This window comes from Geotrypetes seraphini, chromosome 7 (assembly GCF_902459505.1).
Source record: "Geotrypetes seraphini chromosome 7, aGeoSer1.1, whole genome shotgun sequence".
NCBI lineage: Eukaryota > Metazoa > Chordata > Amphibia > Gymnophiona > Dermophiidae > Geotrypetes > Geotrypetes seraphini.
This window is the reverse complement of record NC_047090.1, coordinates 68,350,697-68,374,990: the sequence shown is the minus strand read 5'-3', so window position 1 is coordinate 68,374,990 and position 24,294 is coordinate 68,350,697. Positions and strand designations below refer to the sequence as shown.

Here is a 24,294-nt window from a genome sequence, read left to right as displayed (position 1 = left end):
CTATCTTTGGAGGGCTTACAGTCTAACATTTAGAGCAGGGGTGTCCAACCTTTTGGCTTCCCTGGGCCGCATTGGCCGAAAAAAATTTTTCTGGGGCCACACAAATGCGCAAACACTGCAGCAAGATAGAGGAGGGAGCCGGCAAGACGGTAAACACCCGGGGGCAGCAGAGGAAAACATTGCATCGCACCTCAACTGGGGCTGCACAAAATACTTCACGGGGCAAAATGCGGCCCTCGGGCCGCAGGTTGGACACCCCTGATCTAGAGTTACTAGATAATGTGATAATGTGCATTATTGCACTATAGGTCCCATTTTATTCAATAGAGCATAGATATTAATAATGTGTGTTAATGGAGTCAGCAATTCTAGTGTAAGTTTGACCCAAGTTAATAAAAAGTTAAATGACTTTCCCAAGGCTACAAGAAGTGCTCTAACTTCTAGGCTACTCCTCTACTCAAAATCTGTGAAAATGTATTTAATGGAAAGGTGGTAGAAGTCTGGAATGTCCTACCAAAGGAGATAGGAATCAAAAACAGGGATGCAACTCAAAAAGGCATTGGATAAACATAGAAGATCCCTTAATGGCAAGAGAATAGAAATAAAGCACTGTAGTAACCTGAATAGAGTTGTATTGCAGACCAGAACAGCAGTGAGAAAGTATGAGGCTAACCTGCATGAAGAAACAGTTGCAACTCTAACCAAATACATGGGGTAAGGTCTGTGGAACAGCAGTTACAACCCTAACCACTTTACTGAGAAGACTAGATAGACCACTTTGGTCTTTATCTGCTGTCATATACTATGCTACTCTGACAGATAGAGGACAATGGGGAGAAATTAGGTAAAAGAGTTTTGGATTTTTTTTTGTTTATTTCACACATTTTAATGAATGTTAGAACTTTATACTACTTGTTAATTGACTTAACACATACCAAGTCATAGATTAATATTCATTAAATTGATTTAGGGAGCACATTTTTTAAGGTACGGCTAATGAACCAAATGTGTGTTAACAAAAGCATGTCCCTGACATGTAGATGCTTATTTACTTATAGTAGAGGATCAAACAGGGACTGCTGACAGCAAGGCAATGTTCTTAGTTACAGCAGTGGAAGCAGGAACAGCCAGAAAGAATGAACAAGCTGAACAGTCCTCATCTGCTTACATCTACTATGCTCTGTACTATGTTCTGTAAATAGGTTTTCACATGGGTAGGATGTGGTGGTGAGACCCGAACTGTTTTCATATCTACTATGCTACCATGTTCTAAAACCTAGAGAGGCCTGGGTACTTCCAATGACAGAAAATAAAAGTGTATGCTCTTCAGTAATATAAATCACTTGTACTAGCCTGTACTTGCAAATCTTACCTAGATCTACCTAGACCTTGTGGCCCAGACTATAGACCATTACAGGACAGAAGATGCTGGATTCGATAGACCTTGGTTTGACTCAGCATGGATTATTTTATGTTCTTATGTACATGGATTATGCCATATGTACATGGAAACTGCACATGGAAGAAGAGTCCTCTAGTACTGGGAATAGGATAGTTGCTTGTACACTGTACAAAATTGAAACTTACCTCTGCTACTCAATTCAGTTTTCTTTTTTCTGGCCCAGATATTGTGATAGTTTTCCGCCATGATTTCAACCATCCCCTGTAACCAGAATAAATAAAATATATACAGTATCTGCTATATAGTATGCAGTTATCCATACAGTATTACACATTCAAACATATACAGAGCATGGTAATGTAATGCTGCATATTAGAGTATGACATGGTAATCATTACCTCAGTGCTAAAGTGGTTACTGCAGTAATTACCATGGTAATGGAGAAACCCATTTCTACCTGCTACTGCAGTAATACTGGGCAGATGTCTTTGGGTTTCTCCATTACCATGGTAATTACTGCAGTAACCTCTTTAGTATTGGGACTCACTACTGTGTCTTTGAAAAAGGGGCCCATAGTTAAGACAGCTGTTTTGCTTTCCTATCTTTCTGCAGTTATTCAACCAGCTAAGTTGCTGCTCTCTCTTAACTCTGCCCCCAGCCGGCTGTATCTAGCCAGTTAGGGGATAGCTGGCTAGCATTAATATTCAGTAGCACCAGCTGATTAAATGGTACTGAATACTGGGTGCTGGTTTGCTCAGTGGGCAGAATCCTCTCCTCCCAGTTAAACCCTTTTAAACATCAACTCCTACTGATATAAAAGAACAATAGCACTAAATATGTGTGTATTTCAGTCATGAAATATTTTCACTTTGTACACGATCTACGTGTGGCAAGACATAGGGCTCCTTTTATCAAGCCGCGTTTGCAGTTTAATGCGTGTAATAGCGCGCGTTACACCGCCAGCCGTGCTAGCCACTACCGCCTCCCTTGAACAGGCGATAGTTTTTGGGTAAGCGCGTGATAAAACGTCACGCGCGTTAACCCCGCTAGCGCAGCTTGATAAAAGGAGCCCATAATCTTCCCAGTATTTATATAATATAGGCATCAAAATTTACTGTATACATATAAAGATATTTATACTGTGTCTGTAATATTGTAACCTGTTCTGGGCTCTTTTGGGAGGATGGGCTAAAAAATCGAATAAATAAATAAAATATTTATATAGAAAAATAGCCCCAAACAATCTTCAGCTGTTGGTGATTGTCAATATCTGTATACACTAGCTACCACAGGCAAAAAAATAATCTAAATATTCATCAGCAAAAAACTGATATTGGCTAGTGCAGAATATTGGATATTGCAGTGAGTGTCTGGAACTATCAGGTAGAGAATGACATGGTGACAAAATTCATCACCGTTCCCGTCCCCACGGATAACCGCGGGAAATAATCCCATGCCATTTTTTAGTGTCTATTTCAACCTCAGTCCTTCTACACCAGCATTCTTCAAAGCAAAGCTTGAGGGTCAGTGGTTGTGGCCATTCATACTCTGATTCTTCCCTCTCTCCTTAAAGAATGATGGTTTCCCGCGGTTATTCATGGGGACGGGAACGGTGATGAATTTTGTCACCGTGTCATTCTCTACATCAGGGTAGCCACAATGTTCAGCCTCTATCCAGATAGCTTATCCAAATATTCACAGACTGCAGATAATACTGTATAAACACTCTGTATGTCTGTGTACATTGAATACAGTTGATACATGCTTCATGTATTCGTGTATCTAAAGCAGGGGTGGCCAACCTGTGGCCAGCGTTATGTGGCCATAAGACCATTGGAAGTATACACAGAAAATGTCATTAACCAGAGTTTTTGCCATTTAAATACTGAATTTCACAAATAGTTTTAGAATAGCTAATCTAGCAGATTGTTTCCATTGTTTTTAGTTACATTATTATTATTTTTTAATTTATCACAGAAGATCTATGGAGCTCTGTGCATTCCCGTTTTCCAACATTACGTAATGCTGCGACCCGCAAGGAATAGCACAGACAGTTAAGCAGCCCTCTGTGTATAAATATTGTCCACCCCTGATCTAGAGAGTGTGATTGTAAGGAAAATGGAGGAGTGTGTGGTGTAGTGGTTGAAGCTACAGCCTCAGCACCCTGGGGTTGTGGGTTCAAACCCCGCGCTGCTCCTTGTGACCCTGGGCAAGTCACTCAGTCCTCCATAGCCTCAGGTACGCTAGATAGATTGTGAGCCCACTGGGACAGGTAGGGAAAAATACTTGAGTACCTGATTATAAAACCGCTTAGATAATCTTGATAGGTGGTATATTAAAAAAACCTAATAAACCTAATAATAATAATAATTCCAAATCTTGCTGACCTGCAGTTCCCTGGAGAGGACAACATTACTTAGATCATCTGGAGCCGGGTTGTAGCCATTTCCCTGCAAAGAATCAGAGTTATATCTATAGTACGAACACGGTGTAGTCATTGTTAGCAATCTTTTGGAGTAGAAGTCCTTAATATAAAAGTTGCTATATCATGTAAGATAATTTCAGTTATCCATTGCATAATCAAAATTTATTTGTAGATGCTACTTTATATAATATTAGGCAGCAAGTCTTTCACAGCTACATTTCATAGGGAAGGATCCTCAAAAGCTACCGTGCCCTTAACATGGTCACTAAATTGGTTCCAGGAGGTTTAGCTTGCCAGTAATGTTACTGGCTGATAATCAGAACGGCCTTTTCGAGCTTCCTAGCAGTTTCTGACTCTGCCATGCAAATGTAGTACAATGAGGTTATTAATATTAAAATGGTAGTAAAAGGAGCACTCTGGATGATTCTTTATCATTGCCGGGTGATTCCCTAATCTCATTGTGCCAACAGGGTCTGAGCTGTCGTAGCCTTACTTTCCAGTCAGCACTGATTGGCTCTGGCACTGACAGGAAAGTAAGGCTTGACAGCTCAGACTCCCCCCTAAAATTAAAAAAAGACCCCCAAATTGAAAGACATGAGGATGGATGCCCACTCCCTCCTGCCATTGGGGTTCCTACCTCCCTGACAACCCCCAACACCCCCGGCAGGAGGGATGCCCACTCCCTCCTGCTGCTGCTGCTACCGCCAAAACCGGGACCTGAAACACTCCCAGCAGCTCCCTCCTGCCACAGCTGCCACCATCGGGCCCTGATAACTGCCCCTCCCCAATACTTTGGGAGGAGCCTTAGGCACATGGGCTAATCAGTACCTTAGGCCCCTCCCCAGTGCATCCCAGGATGCACTGGGAAGGGGAAGGCCTGCCATTTTAAAGAGGCGGGTCTGCTGGATGAAAGAAGTAGGCATCCTTCTGGCCAGCCATCATCTGAAAGGTACAAGGGGTGTCGGGGGAGTAGGGGACCTTGTGACGGGAGGGGCAGCTGTTGGTGCCCTGTGGCAGCAGCATTGGCAGTGGTATGAGTGAGTGGGCATCCCTCTTGCCAGGAGTGTCAGGGGGCATCCCGCCTGTTGATGTTGGGGTCTGGACAGTGGCAGGCAAGGGAGGTCTCTTCTTTCTGCTGCTTTCCCTGCAGGTTAATCAGCTGAGCCTGCAGGACTTGGAGAGACCTGCGGCTCAGTTGATTGGGGCAGGGAGAGCAGCTTTGACAGGTGGGAGGAGCTGTGCTTAGCAATTGCTCTTCTGAGCAATTGCTATGCACAGTTCCTCCCGCTCTTTACCGGAAATTTTCTGCACAAATTGCATGTATATAATTTGCATGCTATTATGCTGAGAATCACCCATAAAATAAAAGTTGCTCCAAATATGGGCATTATGTCGACTCACCAGATTTTACTGACACGTTTTGAGAATCCTCCTCATAGTTTCTAATTTACTGAGAACTCTGATACGATAAGTCTGTAAGTTTTGATATCCAAAATGTCAGAAAATAATATTTCCAAGGAGAAGCAGAACAGAATGTTGTCATAAATGGGTGACATAATTTGATGAAGGCCACATGGGAAGGCTTCCTCTAGTTTTTCAATTTCAACTAATAGATGCTGGCATTGTTATCTTGATATAGGGACACTGGATCATCTGTTGTTCTATTGTCCTTTAATACTGAAGTTCGATATAGGGACAGATTAATGCTATACTTGAGGCATTGATTCCTTTGATATATGAGGCAGTCATATGTGGGACAATGTTACATTTGAAGCCCTCATTGGACATATATAGAGGGCAGCTTTTCCTTATCATGACCGGGGTAGCCATACAAATGATTACGCGCAACTGGAAGAACTGGGATCGCCTTAACTTTAATTTTTGGTGGGCAAGTTTATGCTTAACTTATAGATTTGAAAAAATGAATGCAGATAAAATGGGTCATACTAAGAGATTGAAGTTAATCTGGGGCCCTTTGATATTTTTTATGGATGCGTTTTAATTGTTTTGGTTTTTTTTCCCCTTTAATCCTGTTGGTATATTGCACACACACCCAGGGGGAGGGAGGGTGGGAGAAGGATATTTATGTCATGGTTTTATTCTCTTGTAAGGTATTGGTTGGGTGTGTGGGGGAGGTTCTTGCTGTGGGGATTTTGATTGATTATAAATGCATATATGAATAATGTTGTTTGTGTAGATACTGTACTGCATTTTTGTTAACTTTGGAAAATTAATAAAAGATTTAAACAATTCCGATTAATATTTGACTATGCTTATGAAGTCCTATGTAAGCTGTGCTGTCATGGAGGGATGAATCGGTATTTGTTTTTTTACAGATTGAGGAAGATATCTTTTCCTCAGCAGTTCTTTCTTCTTGCAGAAAGAGATTGTTTTTATACATGGGTTGACACTTTTCTTTCTTTTTTTTTTTTTTTTTTACTCTAGTAAATTTTCAAAGGGAGTTATCAGGGTAGCTATGACTCCTATCTAGATAACTCCTCTGATTGAGCCAAACCCAGATATTCAAAAGCTCAACATCCAGGAAGACTGCTGTGGCACAATCCAAGCAGTCTAGAGGCAGAGCCGAGAGTTACCCAGACACCACTTACATAGATAACTATTTGGTTGACCTGTCTGAAGTTAACAGGGTAACTATCCGGGTATAGCTGTTTATTATCGGCAGTAGCCATGTGCCTAAGTATTCAGTGCCAGTGCCTGGATATAGGGCCATGAAAAGTACACCCAACTTGACTCTGCCAACATACTACCTACATTTACTAAGTATCCTACTTGATCAATCTGGACCGCACAAAAGCTCATCTAATGTACCATCTGCTGGAGACCAAGAAATACTGGCTAGATGTTTGCTGCACAGAACTTTAAAAAGAGTAAAAACATTGAACTAGTAGTTCTCAATATCCATCTGCAGGCAGGTGAGTGTATATCCATGCATCTGGACTGGTCTGTTGGGATAAGGAATTCACTTTATTTATTAGCAGGGTTTAAAAAAAGGTTTGGATAATTTCCTAAAAGAAAAGAACATAAACTATTATTAAGATTGGGATTATTAAAATTAATGGGAAAATTCACAGCTTATTTCTAGGATAAAGAGCATAAAATCTGTGTTACTCTTTTGGGATTTTGCCAGGTACTTGGACCTGGATTGGCCACTTTTGGAAACAGGATATTGGGTTTGATTGACCTTTACTGGAATGAGAGCTACAACTCCATACATATTATTGGGCAAAATAAGTACTAGGTTAGCAACTCTACTGATTACCTGAGTACTCTTAGATGTAATGTGCCAGTTTCTGCCTAACCTTGGTGCTCTGGGATCTGCTGTACATATTTTTCCTTACCTGGGTACTCTGAGATATGCGCTGATTTTCAGTCTCATACTGCATTACATCACCCTCCTTGGTTTGTTCTAAAATCCAGCTCATCGCAAGAATAGTTTTTAGAGATTCTCGAACTGGCCAGTGATAGATTTCCTTTTCCTGTGGAGAGATCCATGTTTTTAGTAAAGGTAAAGAGCAGCGACTTGGGCAACTAACATGTGCTGCACTATAAACACAAAATTCTATAAAATGCTATCCTCGCATACAGGCCAAGAAATCAGCATCAGTTAAATAAAGGAGCCTGCATTAGTGCACTTTGGGGCTCTTTTACTAAAGTGTGTCAGCACAGTGGCATGATCGAACATGCTAATTTATGCGTTAACAGCATTCTGGGGTGGGGAAGGGAGGGACTGGATAATAAGTGGTTGATGGGTGTGGACTGCATTCTAAGGTAATTTCTATGCAAATATTAGAATTTTCTTTTTTTTTCCCCCCCAATTCTTTATTCATTTTAAAAAACTTACAATAAGTGTAACATCATTTACATCAGGGGTGTCCAACCTGCGGCCCTGTGAAGTATTTTGTGTGGCCCCGATCGAGGGCGATGCAGTGTTTTCCTCTGCTGCCCCCAGGTGTTTACCGTCTTGCCGGCTCCCTCCTCTGTCTTGCTGCAGCGTTTGCGCGTTTGTGCAGCCCCAGAAACATTTTTTTCAGCCAATGCGGCCCAGGGATGCCAAAAGGTTGGACACCCCTGATTTACATCATTTCAAACTTCAATACAACACTTAATATTCTATTAAATTCCATATCAGAATTTATCCCCTTCCCCCCTAATTAATTACATTCTTTAAATTCAAGAAAACCTATCATAAACCCCATTCTAATATACCTTATTTAATATTAAAACCAAATATCTCCCTCCCCCTCCCCCATCTTGGATGTGCATTTTTAAGGGGAAATATAATATTCAATCATTACAATATTTTGTTAATGGCTCCCAAATTTCCTGAAATTAAAAAAAAAATTTCAAAAGTTTGTCTCCACAACCCTGCTACTAAAAGTGCCTCTGCTCAGAATCTTCCTTGTCCTTCCCAACCCCAAATAAATAAAATACGGGGGTACTTTTTCACCTTCCCCTCCATTTCCCCACCCCCAACCCCTCTGCCCCTATCTTTGTCTCTCTCCCCTCTGCCAATCTACCCAGTAACTTCCCCTCTATGAACACCTCCCCCCCCCCCCACAATTCCTCCCTGGTGTACCTCTTTTGAGGGTGAGGGTGGTGGCAGCAGTGGCGACAGTAGCAATGATTCATATTCACTGCCTCCTGCGGCACCACAGGTTTCCATTTGCCGCATCTCGTCCTTGCTGAGATCACTTCCTAGTTCTTCACTAATGGAATGTGGCAAAGGGAAGCCCGTAGGCAGTGAAAATGAATTGCTGCTGATACTTTGGAAGCAAGCTAGAGAGAGACGGGTGGGAGTTCAGAGATCGAGGCGGGAGGAGTGAGGTGCTGCTGTTGGGTAGGCCTGAGCAAAGAACGGGTGGTCCTGTGCCCACCCAAATCCACCTGTAGCTATGTTACTGTATGAAAGTATCAGCAGGGCCTAGCACATATATGCAAAAGGGGGATGTTATGCATGTTCCTGCTGAATTTAGGTGCTTGTAGTTAACTGCTGCCTTGTAAATGTAAAATGTGCTGATGCCAAGTAAGACTAGTAGTCTATAATTGAATCTAGGTGCCCAGATGCAGTTATAGAACAGGCTTTCACTACACAGCACTGGAGCACTCACTTATAGAACTGCCCCCAAGAGAATAATTCCATAAGGAGCTGCCTAGAGAGTGTTCATTAATGCCTGTATTCAAAAGTCACGTATGCACATGCTAACACATACACGTGTAAATGAACATTTTCTGCCTACATGCTATTCTGTAAGTATGCAACAATATTTGACGGTGTATATTTGGTAGGTAAGCATTCACATGGGTAAAGTTTGGATGGAGCATGGGTAGGACATACATATATATGGTACAGTATAAAATACTATAATGTAGACATGATTTTTTTAACAATGTAGGTATGAGCATTTACCAAAAAACAAAACAAAAAAGCAGTAATTCCACAACCAAATATCAGATACACAAAAAAAGTGGAATGAAACAAAAATTAACTTTGTCAATTCAATTGCACTGATAGATCATAAATGGAAGAAGGCAAAACCTCAGACCATATTGCTGAGTCTCATAACAGCCAAAGGCTATTGACAAATGAAATGTTATGGTTTCAATCATTGGTCCGCCTCCATCCTTTTTATATGAACACAATAATTCATTAAGTGCTTTAACTGATATTAAAAAAAAATTTCACTAAATTTTATAATTTTGTATAAATAAAGTTATTGTGATTGTCTAAGTTTAATGGAGTTGTATGAGGTCATGTAAAAAGTTCTGTGCAAAATGGAAATTCTGTGCAAAAATAGCAGTTCTATCATAAATAGATAAAGATTTCAAAGTTTATCAGTGAAACTGGCTCTGTTTGTACTATCAAAAAATTCATGAAACATAGAAACCAGTTTTTTGTGCCACCAAGTAGTTCCACATTAGGAGTCACGGCCCAGGAAAATAATTTAGGTGCCATCAATGATGATACTGAAACCCTCTGCTAAATGTGTAGTGGTAGCTAAGATAGCAAACTGAATGTTAGAAATTATTAGGAAAGGAATGGAGAACAAAACTGAGAATATTATAATGCCCTTGCATCACTTTACAGTGTGTCCACACCTTGAATACTGCATGCAATTTTAGTCATGGCACCTTAAAAAAGAAATAGAGGCTTATTTTCAAAGCACTTAGAAACCTATGGTACTTTGTGTGTCTAAGTGCTTTGAAAATGAGCCCCATAATGGAATTTGAAAAGATACAGAAGAGTGATGACAATGATAAAGAGAATGGGATGACTTCCCTATGAGGAAGCTTGGAGAAGAAATGGCTAAGGGAAGATATGATCAAGGTCAATAAAATATTGAGCTGAGTGGAACAGAGAGACATGAATCACTTGTTTACTCTTTCCAGAAATAAAAGTCTAGGAGGGGGAATGCAATTAAGCTACTATATACTATACTGTATTTAAAACAAATCTAAGAAAAATATTTCTTCACTCAAGGAATAATTGAACTTTGGCATTCATTGCCAGAGAATGTAGTAAAAGCAGTTAGCTTTGCAGGGTTTAAAACAGGTTTGGACAAGTTCCTAATAAAAACTACATTCTTCAAGAAATTCCTGAAACAGCCCTAACTTCAAACTTACCGTCCTTCCCCCCTCCCTCTTCCCGCCACAAAGAAACTACATAACCTACTTTTTACCTCTCCAGAAAGGACAAATGTTCTTCCATTGTAACCCTCTGTTTTTTATTTCTTTTGTAATCTGCCTTGAACCGCAAGGTAATGGCGGAATAGAAATCTCTAATAATGTAATTTGAAAATCCACTGTGTATTTCTGAGATAAGTAGCAAAATCTGTTTTACTCTTTCGGGATCTTGCCAGGTATTTATGACCTCAGTCAAATATAAACAAGGGGTAATACTTGAAACAATTTCCAAGAATGAGTGATAAAGAAACGTATGTTGAAATGGAGAAATCACTCAATGATGAATTTTTTAAATGAGCTGTGCTGATGATATAGATGAGTCTACAAATTTTTATGCTCAGAATCATGGAGGGGGGTGCTGGGGATAAACCCCGGAACCAACCACCTCACTGCTGAGTCTCTTAACAATTTAGTAGACATTCACAATTAAAAATATTTTTACATGATATAATATCTGTCTACACTTTACATGCGATGATTGGGCAGTGAGGTGGTTGGTTCCGGGGTTTTTCCCCAGCACCCCCCTCCATGATTCTGAGCATAAAAATTTGTAGACTCATCTATATCATCAGCACAGCTCATTTAAAAAATTCATCATTGAGTGATTTCTCCATTTCAACAAGGTATTTATGACCTGGCTTGGCCACTGTTACAGGATCTCGATGGATGTACCTTTGCTTTATCCCAGTATGACGATACATATATACTAATGTACTTAAGCATAGTAAATAGACCTTTTACACTGTAAGATCTGGGGCTGGGAAAATACTTTCTGCAGCGAGTGCAACTTGCCTTGAGCTTGGATTTGGAAAGACAAACAAATCTAAAATTCTAAGGGGTTCTTTTACTAAGCTGCAGTAAGCACTAACGCATGCTTGTTGCAGCTTAAAATACCTTACCGTGGGGCATGTTCATGCATTGTGGGTTAATTCTGGCACCTGCACATGCTTCCCATGTGCTACAAAATAGTCTTTTTAGCGCTGAGGGCAGGTAAGGGTGGATAGTAGGTGTGTTCTGCGCTAATCGGTTAGCACATTGCCCGTGCTAACTAATTAGCGTTTGGTTAGTGTGTGAGCCTTAACCCTAAAATAGGTGTCAGAAAGTGTTCACATGCTAAAGGACACACGCTAATGGTAAAATTAGATGTGGTCTTTATTGCAAAAATGAGTCGTTACCAACAGTGCTAAAAGTGGTAAGAACAGTTAATGTAGCTGGTTTTAAAAAAGGTTTGGAAAAGTTCCTGGAGGAAAAATCCATAAGTTGCTGTTGAGACGGACATGGAAGAAGCCACTGCTTGCCCTGGATTGGTCAAAAAGAAATGCAGGGGTAACTTGTTCAAATGAAAATTACTATCGAGTGTCTAAAGAGGTCAATAGAACAAAAAATAAAGTCACCACTGATTCATCAATACACTTAGAAAACTTATTTTATGTTTAGAACTCTGCTCAGAGACATGAAGGCTGATTACTCGGCCTCACCTACCAATCATTGCAGTGTTCAAAAAAAGATTATTAATTTAAAGTACTTATTAATGTGCTAGCCAAAAAGCTATGCTGAACATATAAATGCTTTCATGAGGTTTATAATGATGAAAGAAAACTTAACTTTGAATAGTGACTGGTTCCGACGTGCACGTTTCGTGGCTGCGTCAGGGAACCGACAATACAGCTGGATTTAGAGCTGGTAGTGAAGTCACATGCAATTGAAAAGCTAGGTCTCTCAGAGAGAGAGAGACCTAGCTTTTCAATTGCATGTGACTTCACTACCAGCTCTAAATCCAGCTGTATTGTCGGTTCCCTGACGCAGCCACGAAACGTGCACGTCGGAACCAGTCACTATTCAAAGTTAAGTTTTCTTTCATCATTATAAACCTCATGAAAGCATTTATATGTTCAGCATAGCTTTTTGGCTAGCGCATTAATAAGTACTTTAAATTAATAATCTTTTTTTTGAACACTGCAATGATTGGTAGGTGAGGCCGAGTAATCAGCCTTCATGTCTCTGAGCAGAGTTCTAAACATAAAATAAGTTTTCTAAGTGTATTGATGAATCAGTGGTGACTTTATTTTTTGTTCTATTGCCCTGGATTGGTGGCATGGAATGGTACCACTATTTGGTTTTTTGCCAGGTACTTGTGACTTGGATTGGCCTCGGCGAAGACCAGGGCCAGATTAATCACTAGGCCAAGTAGGCACGTGCCTAGGGCCCAAAACTGTGAGGGGGGCCCGCTGAAGGAGGGCGACTCGTCTTGCTATTTTTCAATGGCAACGAGCCCCCCCTCCACAGTAACGGCAACGGACCCCCCGCCTGCCCACAGCAACAGTTGATGTAGAGTGAGGCAGTTGAGAGGCGTTGTAAACTTGGTTATTAATATAGACTTATATTTCGTATAGTATTACTGCTTTACAAATATTTGAACACTTTTACATATGCATGGAAAGGGTTCAGAGTTAAAGTCCTAGGTAAGTAGGTAGGAAGGAAAGGAAGGGGAATTTGTTCAGAGATGTTTGGGGATTGCATAGAAGAAAAACTGTGCACTGGTATGCTAATCTTTGTTTTGAAAAAAAAAATAAAAAAAAAAGAAATACAAGTGGAAATAAAGAAGTAAATAAGAAAAGAGATAAATGGGGCAGGGTGGGGGCAGGACAAGGGCGGGGCATGGACAGGGCAGGGCCAGGGGGCCCAGCGTTCTTGGATGCCTAGGGGCCCTCGAAGAATGAATCCTGCCCTGGTGAAGACGACATACTGGGCTAGATGGACCATTGGTCTGATCCAGTAAGACTATTCTTATGGCCTTAGTGTATGGGGCTAGCGCAGGCCACTTTTTAGCGCTTCTTAGTAAAAGGGCCTCTAAATCTAAATCCTGGCATTATCTTTTTTTTTTTTTTAATAATTTTTATTGATAATGCAGCCGAAACCACTACAAGAAACAAAAGTTATAAGAAGGGAATATACAACGGTAATGCAAAACGTGTCTCTCTTGGATTATCCGTTGATTGATGGGTATGGCATTATCAGTCCTATTCTGGGAAAACACACTTGTGTTTGAAGTCTCTTACCTTCCCCCTATCAAAATCTGGAGCCTCATTTATATCTGTAGCCCCTTACCTTTACTGTCAGTGTATGGAAGGGCCGGATCAGTGGATGGGTCTTCATGTTTTCATCAAGCATGGCACCATACTTCCAACCACTGTGGATCTATAAATATAATAATAAAGCATGTGAACCACATTTGTTTTGATGGTAAATAGTGTTTAATCTTTGGCATATGCCACATAAGAAAGTGATTCTCTGGTTAGAACAGATCCTGTCCCCAGCAGCCCCACATGACCCATATGTATTTCTCTCCTTGTGTGATAACTAACTTTGCCACTGGCATCACCAAAGACCCAATGCTGTGTGAGGCCTTGTTGCAAGGAGCTGAACAGCATCACAGCCTTTATCTTATCTCAAGAAGACAATGAATGCTTGAGTGTTTGGAATGCTATTGGCAGATGACTATACCAACGTATATGTGTTTACCTATTAGCAAAGTATGTTAAATTTCTGTTATTTTCTACAATAAAGTGCAGATATTGAAGGTTCATTTAATAAAATACTACTAGATTTTTTGCATAAAATTTATTTTTAGCAATGTGTCATTGCAGTGTGTGAAAACATAAAACTTAGAGCTATAATGCCAAGAAATTTGCTCCATCATTTCCCTTAAACTTTGCTTTTGTGACCAGGACATTTATATTTTGAAATTTACCTTTTTGCAGAACATTCCAGATTGATTCCAAACTGAATAAACTTAGGGACCCTTAGGGTCTAGGCTCAACCAGTGGAACTTGTTAGATGAAAGTATGCAAGTCACAGATCAGAGGAAGTATCACCAAGTTTTTTTCCCACCCTTTTCACCCATCAAGATAGATTTTGCTTCTGCCACAATGTGAGCAGGCCGAGGCAATTGGAATTGCCTGAAACCTGAAAGAGTGGTGTCTCTTCATTAACATCTCATCTAGGAACATTAAAGCCATGTTGTTCCATAACAGGAACAAGTACCCATCTCTTCCACTGGCTCACTCATTGCACCTCAAAGAGGATTACAACAGCATCAAGACCTTACTAGGCGCTTTGAAGTATGAAGGGTATAGCTGGAAAGTTATCGGAGACTTCAAAATGGTGGCATTCCTAATGAGCCTCCAAGGCAGTTTTACCAAGTGTCCCTGCTATCTCTGCCTTTGGCACAGCAGGGACACAAAGGTGCACTACCAAAGACGGGACTGGCCACAGAGGACTGAATTCTCTGTGAGGAGAAACTGTCAAATGGGAACCACTGGTGGACCCCTGGAAGGTGCTGATGCCACCACTGTACATCAAACTGGACATAATGAAACAATTTGTTAGAGCTCTAGTAAAGAGGTTGGCAGCCTTCAAGTACCTTCAAGACGTATACCCTAATCTGTCTGAGGCCAAAGCCAAAGCTGGTGTCTTCATCGGACCACAGATAAAAAAGATCCTAGAGTGCAAGGAATTTCCCAAGAAACATAGAAACATGAAGGCAGATTAAGACCAAATGGCCCATCCAGTCTACCCATCTACAATAACCTTTATCTCTTCCTCTCTCTAAGAAATCCCACATGCCTATCCCAGGCTTTCTTGAATTCAGACACAGTCTCTGTCTCCACTATCTCTTCTGGGAGACTGTTCCACCCATCTACCACCCTATGCCTTCTCATTCCAGAGCTTTACTTTCAAATGAAAGAGACTTGACTTTTGTGTATTAAATCACGTAGGTATTTAAACGTCTCCATCATATTTCCCCTCTCCCGCCTTTCGTCCAAAGTATACAGATTGAGATCTTTAATAGAGAATGACACGGTGGTCGTTACCCACGGCTAGCTGCGGGTAGCCGCGGGTAACCCACTGAAATGGGGGAGAGAAAGTATGTGGTCACCGCGGGTACGGGGAGAAGGCCATTCACCACCCCGTGGAGCAGTGAATGGCCTTGTCTCCGCAGTGAAGGGAGGGAACATGCGCGGTCACCGAGCGCGCTCCCTCCCTCCATACTGATAGCCGCCGCTCAAGCATCTCCCTCCCTCCATCCTGATCGCTGCCACCGCCTGAGCCCGATCACCGCTGCTCAAGCATCTCCCTCCCTACATCCTGATCGCTGCTGCTGCTGCCTGAACCCGCTCGCCACCGCCTGAGCATCTCCCTCCCTGCCTTACCTTTGCAGCAGGGAATTTTCTAAATGTGCTTCTTTCCAGCAGCTGAAGCATTGAAATCACGTGTGGCTGCCGTTAAGGTCATTTCTGACTCAACCAGAAGTTCTATCAGAAATTAATTTTCCTGCAGCCACATGTGATTTCGACGCTCCAGCTGCTGGTAGGAAACATATTTAGAAATTGCCTGCCGCGAAGGTAAGGGGCAGGTAGGGAGAAAGGTGGGGTGGAGAAAAACAGACGCTGAAGGGACCTGGGGAAGGTGGGATGGAGGAAGTGTGGAGAAAATGCTGGGAAATGGTGAAGAGCGAGAAGAGAGAAGACGCTGGGAAATGGTGAAGAGAGAGTAGGGAGAAGATGCTGGGAAATGGGGAAGAGAGAGTGGGGAGAAGACCCTAGTAAATGGGGAAGAGAGAGTAGGGAGAAGACCCTGGGAAATGGGGAAGAGAGAGTGGGGAGAAGATGCTGGGAAATGGGGAAGAGAGATTGGGGAGAAGACACTGAAGGGAATGGGGAAGAGAGTGTGGGGAGAAGATGCTGGAAGGGAAGAAGACAGAGATGCCAGACTATGGGGGAGCAGAGGGAAGAAGATGGGTGCCAGACCAATTGGGGGGGGGGGGGTGAAGGGAGAGGCACAGTAACAGAGCAAATGGAAGGTGCAGAGAGAAGACAGACAGTGGATGGAAGGAATTGAATGAGAAGATGAGGAAAGCAGAAACCAGACAACAAAGGTAGAAAAAAAATTCTACTTATTTTCTTTTTTTTTTTTTTTTTGCTTTAGGATAAAGTAGTATATTAGTTGTGTTGATAAAAAATTATAAATAAAGCCCTGCCAGCTGAACATCTCTTTCTCCAATTCAGTAGCCAGAACTATGATTTATAAGGAAGGAATAAGCTAAATATTGCAGTACTGAGGCTTGAATGGATGCTGTGGGGATAGGGACGAGGTGGTGAAGGGGAAGGCAGGGACGGGGCGGTGAAGGGGACGGTGGTCCAGTGATGGGGCAGTAACAGGGACATATTTTTTCCCCGTGTCATTCTCTAATCTTTAAGTCTGTCCCCATTCACCTTATGACGAAGACCATTGCACCATTTTAGTAGCCTTCCTCTGGACCGACTCCATCCTTTTTATATCTTTTTGAAGGTGCGGCCTCCAGAATTGTACACAATATTCTGAATGAGGTCTCACTAGAGTCTTATACAGGGGTATTAATATCTCCTTTTCCTACTGGCCATATTTCTCCCTATGCACCCAAGCATTCTTCTAGTTTTCGCCGTCACCTTTTCAACCTGTTTGGTCTCCTTAAGATCATCACATACAATCATACTCAAGTCCCACTCTTCTGTCATACACATAAGTTCTTCACCCTCTAAACTATACCATTCCTTCGGGTTTTTGCAGCCCAAATGCATTATCTTGCATTTCTTTTTAGCTGCCAAATTTCAGACCATTCTTCAAGCTTCGCCAGGTCTTTCTTCATGCTATTCATACCATCCTGGGTGTCTATTCAATTGCAGATTTTGGTATCATCCGCAAAGAGGCTAATTTTACCCGATAGCCCTTCAGTAATATTGTTTATAAAAATGTTATAAAGAACAGGTTCAAGAACAGAACCTTGAGGCACACCACTGGTAACATCCCTTTCCTCAGAGCGATCTCCATTGATCACTACCCTCTTTGTCACCTTCCATTCAACCAGTTCCTGACTCAGCACGTTACTTTGGGACCCATCCCAAGGGCACTCAGTTTATTTATCTGGCATCTGTGTTGAACACTGTCAAAGGCTTTGCTAAAATCTAAATATACCACATCTAGCACACTCCCTGTATCCAATTCTCTGGTCACCCAGTCAAAGAAATTGATTAGATTTGTCTGACAAGACCTATCTCTAGTGAATCCATGTTGCTAATTAGGAAGGAGACAGCAGCTTGGAATAGCTTTGTTGTAGTGGGTCGGGGTTCCCTGGGCAATCACAAGGCCAAAAACTACATGGAGTTGGATGAGAGTCTGGTGAAGAATTATAGTAAAATGGGCTTTAGAATGTCTGTCAAAGTCCATGACCTTGATGATCATCTTGAGACATTCAAGGAGAACATGGGAGTATATTCAGAGAAGCAAAGTGAGCCCTTCCACCAGGATATACTGGACTTTGAATGCCGCTGCCAAGGACAATATAATGAGAACATGACGGGAGACCTTGTATATCTGAGGGCTGCTTCGGGAAAGTGACTTACAATATAGTCACAAATCTCAAAAAAAAACTACTTACTTCTAAATCTTCTGTGGTCATCTTTATATAAATTCAATAAAAAAATACATGTTAATTGTGATTTATTTCTATGACTTTATAAAAATGAAAAGATGAAAATTCAGCATTTTCATCTTTTAAATAGGTAAATTGCAAAATTTGACTATCCTGATCATAGAAGAGGAGACTGAGAGGGGATTAATTTAAACATTCAAGATAATGAAGGGAATAGACTTACGGCCTCTTTTACAAAGCCGCACTAGCAGCTGCTGCGTGGAAACAGCCCTGAAGCCCTTTAATTCTCTATGGGCTTCAGGGCCGTTAGCGCAGAGCAGCCACTACTGCGGCTTTGTAAAACAGGCCTTTAGTAGATAAAGACAGGTTGTTCACCCTCTCCAAGGTAAAGAGAATGAGAGGGCACTCTCTAAAGTTAAAAGGGGATAGATTCTGTACAAACGTAAGGAAGTTCTTCTTCACCCACAGGGTGGTAGAAATCTGGAACGCTCTTCCGGAGGCTGTCATGGGGGAAAGCACCCTCCAGGGATTCAAGACAAGGTTAGACAAGTTCCTGCTGAACCAGAACGTACGCAGGTATGGCTAGACTCAATTAGGGCACTGGTCTTCGACCTAAGGGCTGTTGCATGAGCGAACTGATGAGCACGATGGACCACTGGTCTGACCCAGCAGCGGCAATTCTTATGTTCTTATGGAAATATAACAGACATTTTCTATACTTTTTAGGCATGAGCAATTAGGAAACAACACTTATGCCAATATTCTGCAAAAGATGCTATAAGTTAGGCACCAGTATACACCTTGATCACACCTACCGGTGCCTAACTTAATTGCTTTAATTGGCATGGTAATTGACCTTGTCGTTTAAAACCATTTAAAATCTCATTTTAAAAAAGTAGGTGCTGTAGGCCCCTGTTGGGGTAGGCGCCAGAATTGTGCCTACAGCATTGCAGCTAGCAGTGCCTAAGGTCAAAGTAGGCATGGTTACAGGCAGAAATGGGCAGAAATGGGCTTAGATGGCACTAGGCCCAATTAAAAAAAAACAAACATTATCATTATCAGCACCTAAGTTTTTTTCTAGGCACCATTAGCCACGATTCTGTTTACAGCACCTAAGCATGACTGATATGTGGCCAGCACGTTTTTCAAGGCACCAGCCGATTTAGGTGCCATTAATAGAATCCAGGCCTTACTGCCCAGGAACATAAATCATGTTACAAAGGGCCTGATTCACTAACCTGCCCGATCGTGACCGATCCGTGTCCGATCCGGGCAGGGCCGATTGATTCTGGAAGCCAGAATATTCTAATGGGGATGATCGGCGGCACACCCCGATCAGTTGACACGGATCGCTAGATAGTGATCCCGACACATGTGCAGACCATATACTTTGCATGTAGATGGTCTGCACATGTGTTTGCTGTCTGTTTGTTTTTTTTAACTGGCCTCAACTCTCCTGCTCTCTGCTGCCCTTCCCTGCAGTGTAAGCCCATGGTTTTAACCTGTGGGTTTAAAAAGGGTTAAAACCATAGGCTCGCACTACAGGAAAGGGCAGCAGAGAGCAGAAAAGTCGGGGGAAGCAGAGAGCAGGTCGCGGAGGAAAGCAGGAGAGCAAGGGAGCCAGAGAGACAGAGCCAGGGAGCCAGAGAGATGGTTTATTTCAGGGCTGCAGGGCTAGCAGGACAGTCGGAAAGGACGTGAGCGAATGGTCCCCAGCAGTCGCTTCTTGTTGATCGGCCAGCCCAGTTTGTGTTCAAGAAAAAAGTTTAGTGAATCGCGTCCCTGCTTACTTTGCATGCCGTTTCTCCTCATTTGCATGCACGGATCGGAATCTAATCACTACACAGGCTAGTGGGTTAGTGGGTTGGAGGGAAATCGAGCCGCAAAGGGGTCGCAAACTGATTGGTACACGATCGGTTTGCTTAGTGGTAAAAGGAAAATGTAATGTGTAAATGTAACTTGTGCACTAGTTCTGAATGTTTCCTTTATAAAATAGATTTGAAATATGTACCTTTTTCATTTCTCATATAGGCAAAAGGAATAATCTCTGACTCAGCAACAATAAGATTAGATTTTCTAAAGTGCATTACTGTTCTATTGAAAATGCACCCTCCATGGCAGGAGTGAGCAGAGATCACTACTGCCTATTCTAGATCTATATTATTTAAATGCATATTATAATATACGTGATATTGTAACTGCTTTGATATTTGCTCAAAACTAATATCTATTCAATAAAAAACCATACTTAAACAATAAAATGAAAACCTAAATACATTTTTTTTTAGGAATTTAGAAAAAGGTTTTTACTTTTTAATCAAGGCCTGGGATTTGACCCTGAACCACTGCATCAAGAGCTAGGTGGCTTTTTTTGTCAGTTACAATCCCTGGAGAATGAGAAGTCAGGATCAGATTAGTAGAAACCTACGTGCTATCATTAAATTCCTCTTGAAGAAGCAGTCTTAGCAAAACTTGACCGGAGTTGGGGAATTTGTACAAGAAGAAGAAATTTGGATAGTTTATAGAAGATTTATCAATATATGATTTAGTTTTTTCACAGTTTTGGTATATTTTTGCATTATAGCGACCCAATTTTAAGGAACCAACACTCCTTTTAAAACACTTTTTTCAACATCTAAATCTGTGAATATTTTAAAAGCTACAAAGACACAGACGATGATGAGGCGACCCCCTCGGACACTGGAACAAGTTTCAGATAAGTAGTAGTTTCTTACACTTATCAGGACCATAATGTAAATTCATTTCTGTTGCTGAGGTATCGGTAATGCCTTTTTTATTCAGCTTTTGCGTTGAAGTATGAATAATGAACAGTGGGAATGCCGTGATGGTTCCTAAATCCACTGATCTTCAATATATGACCTTTAAGTTGGAGCAATGAGCACACTCATAATATATAAAAAAGTTTCTTAGATATATTGAAATTGGCCTAGGCGTTAGAGTCCCAGCCCCTGCTGCAGAGTATGTTTTTTTATTGAATAGATACCAGTTTTAAGCAAATGATTTTAAGGGTGTCTGATATATAAATTAATTCCCAATTTTTTTTAAACTATTTTGATATTATACATTTTAAGGTGGATTAGTAAGTATCAACAAATAGATAGTCCAACCTCAGGGTTAGAAAGATCTTTACCTTTTCAAAAGCCCATTTGTCATGTGAATGTTCAGCCTTCTTGCTAATAATATGTTCCAACTTCTCAGGAAGGCTGATGCTATAAGAAAATAGAGGACAATTTAATTTTATATAGTAGATACAGATATTTTTTACTTCAGGGTCCAAGATTCAGCTGAAACTTATCTGGATACAGCAGCATAGTAAGGGGGAGGGGTGGTGGTCTGCCCCAGGCGCCATCGTGCTGGGGACGCTGGCACCCCTTTTCCTCTCCAACTCATGCCTCTTTCCACTTCTTCCCCCACCGCAAGCCATCATACTAGGGGCGCAGGCACCCCTCCTCTCTACTCCCTGCCTCTTCCCACTCCTTCCCCCTTACCTTCTCCCACACCTCCAGTTGTTCACTTCCATGAGTAACAACTTTAATGTGGCCCTCGCGACCGTGTCGGCTCCCGCTGATGTCACTTCTGAGTGGTGCGCATAGGAAGTGATGTCATAGGGAGAGCCAACACAATCGCAAGGAGCACGTTGAAGTTGTTGGTCATGGCGGTGACAACTAGAGGTATGGGGAGAGGAAGGGAAGGGAGGGAAAGGGGGGGCACTCGGCTGGGAGGTCAGGAAGGAGCAGGGGGTTGAGACAAGGGCGGGGGAGGGGCACCACCACCTTGGCTATACCACTGTCTGGATATTGAAATCTAGCTATGTTTTTCTTTAATTGGATATTTAAAGAGATATCTGGGAAACTCTGCTACATAATATAGCTAGTTAAAATATCTAAAATTTCATTATCTAGTCCCTCCTGGAGGGCTGCAATCCAGTCGGGTTTTCAGGATTTTTCCAATGAATATGCATGAGATCTATTTACATGCACTGCTTTCATTGTATGCTAATAAATCTCATGCATGTCCAGTCAAATGTTAACAACCAGGAAATATTAAAATTATCTGGTTAACTTTCTAAAGTTAACTGGTTAAATGCTCTCAAATAATGGCCCCTCAATTTATAAAACTGTGCATCTGTTAAAAGCTCCAAGGTGAATACAAGATATATACAGTATGGAGCTCATAATCAAAACAAAAATATGCCCAAAAACCGGAATAAGTCGGTACATCGACGACCTAAAATACAGATCGTTCATGTGCTGATAATCGAAACTGGTTTTATATGTATTCAGAGTCTTTTTAAGCCTCTGAATCTCACTGTGCGTCCAGAGCTCAAAGGGGTGGTTTTGGATGAGTGATTAGGGCAGGAGGTGGGCAGGATGTGGGCCGACCTAGACTTAGTCGTCCTATAGCGCTAATCGAAAGTTTTACGAGGTTGTCTGGATGGAACTTAAACTTTGTGACTTAGACGAAGGCAAAACAGGTATAAGTGCCGCATTGGGTTGCTGCTGAGCTGATTGTGGCAAGGGATCCGTTTGGCTAAGCTGATTGCGGCTCAGTTTAGCTGAGCTGATCAGATGATTGCTGAGCTGATCGCAACAAGGGATAAGTTCAGCGGCCCAGCCAACCTGTCCCTCCCTGCGAAGAGATGACCAATCCCTCCTGCCAACCCCCCCCCCCCTCCCATGAACCCTGCAAAGATTGCCGGCAGGAGGGATGCCCATTCCCCCCTGCCAGATATACCCCACTCCCCAAAAGGTAGGCGGCTGCTGGACACGAAACCCCCAGTTCAGCCAGACCCCCTAGCCTAGTCAGACCCCTCCCACTACCTTTTTTAATTGGCCAGCTGGATGGATGCTTCCTCCATCTGGCCGGCAGGCCCGTCTTCACCCGAATGGCAGGCCTTCCCCTTCCTGGTGCATTGTGGGATGCACTGGGGAGGAGCTTAAGGCCCTGATTGGCCCAGGAAGGACCTTAGGCATTTGGACCAACCGGAACCTTAGGCCTATCTCCCAGTTGCCTTCTGGGATGTGTTAGCGTGGCCCAAGATTCTGATGGGCCAGATCCTATAGGCCCCTAAGGAAAGGAAAGAGAAGGCCCACCGTCCGGGTGAAGGCAGACTTGCCATCCAGACGAAGGAAGCATCCGGCTGGCCAACTAAAAAAGATAGGGGGTTCCGGCTGAGTTGGGGAGTAGTCTGGTTGGACTGGGTGGGTCTGACTGTGCTAGTGGATGGGGGTCTGGCTGAGCTGGGAGGTGAGGGTCCAGTGGCCACCTACATTTAGGGGGGTGTCCGGCAGGAGAGACTGGGCATCTCTCCTGCTAGCGATGTTTTTGGGGTTCGTGGGGGTGTCCGGCAGGAGGGACTGAGCATCCCTCTTGCCAGCGATCTTTGCAGGGTTCATGGGCTGTGTCCGGCAGGAGGGATGCCTAGCCCTCTGGCTGGCGATCTTTGCGGGGTTCATGAGGGGTGTCCGGCAGAAGGGATTAGGCATCCCTCCTACTGGTGATCTGTGCGGGTGGGTGGGGGACGGGTTCCCCAATTCTCTAACCGGCGCTTATGGCAGATGTCAGATAAAGAATCATGGTGTTAGGCAAAGAACTGGCTCCTCCTACACCTAAAAGGTCTTGTTTTGGGATTCGGGACTTGGGTAAGATGGGAATATGTATGTATATTTCCATGAGGTCTAGAGAGCAGAGAAAGTCATTCTTCTCTAGTAATAGTAAGAGGGTTCTCAGAGAGACCATACAAAATTTGTCCTTCACTAAATATTTGTTGAGAGCATGGAGGTCCAGAATTGTTCAGAGACTTTCGATATTTTTCAGTATCAGGAAATACTTGGAGTAGAACCCTTTGCTTCTCTCCTGCAGGAGGAGAGCTGAGAGCTCTTGGTAAAGGAGGGTCTTCTGATGGGATTTGAAAAGAGACTGTTTAGGAGGATGGTTTGGAGGCTTTCACAGTAAGCATAGGGCATAACCCTGGTCCACCACTTGGAGAACCCATAGGTCTGATGTTACAAGAGTTCTGTTATGGTAAAAGTGGTGGAGTCTGTCTCCTATGAGAAGTCTGAGGTGGATAAAGAGAAACTCTGGCAATGCTTTCTAGAATGGATCAATAAACACTGCTGTTACCTGGATTGTGGTTGAGACCGAGCCTTCTATTATCTCTGCTTTCTAGGACGCCTTTGATTTGTTGTTCAGGAGGATATGGAAGGTTGATTATATTTGTGCTTGGAGGAATAGTGAGTAGAGCATCTTGAGATATTGGAATACCGTTTTGAT

At 42.4% G+C, this 24,294-nt stretch overlaps 1 protein-coding gene across 2 annotated transcripts in view; it reads right to left on the bottom strand.

The window, feature by feature from the left end:
- The window catches only part of RYR3 (ryanodine receptor 3), a 693,107-nt gene that overhangs the window by 259,688 nt on the left and 409,125 nt on the right, over nt 1-24,294 (bottom strand). For both annotated transcript variants that reach the window (XM_033952387.1, XM_033952388.1), the window contains exons 52-56: nt 21,152-21,230; nt 13,638-13,727; nt 7,187-7,324; nt 3,790-3,852; nt 1,588-1,663 (exon numbers count right to left, since the gene is read on the bottom strand). In XM_033952387.1, the coding sequence (XP_033808278.1) occupies nt 1,588-1,663; nt 3,790-3,852; nt 7,187-7,324; nt 13,638-13,727; nt 21,152-21,230 (446 nt within the window). The remainder of the gene's footprint in view (nt 1-1,587; nt 1,664-3,789; nt 3,853-7,186; nt 7,325-13,637; nt 13,728-21,151; nt 21,231-24,294) is intronic.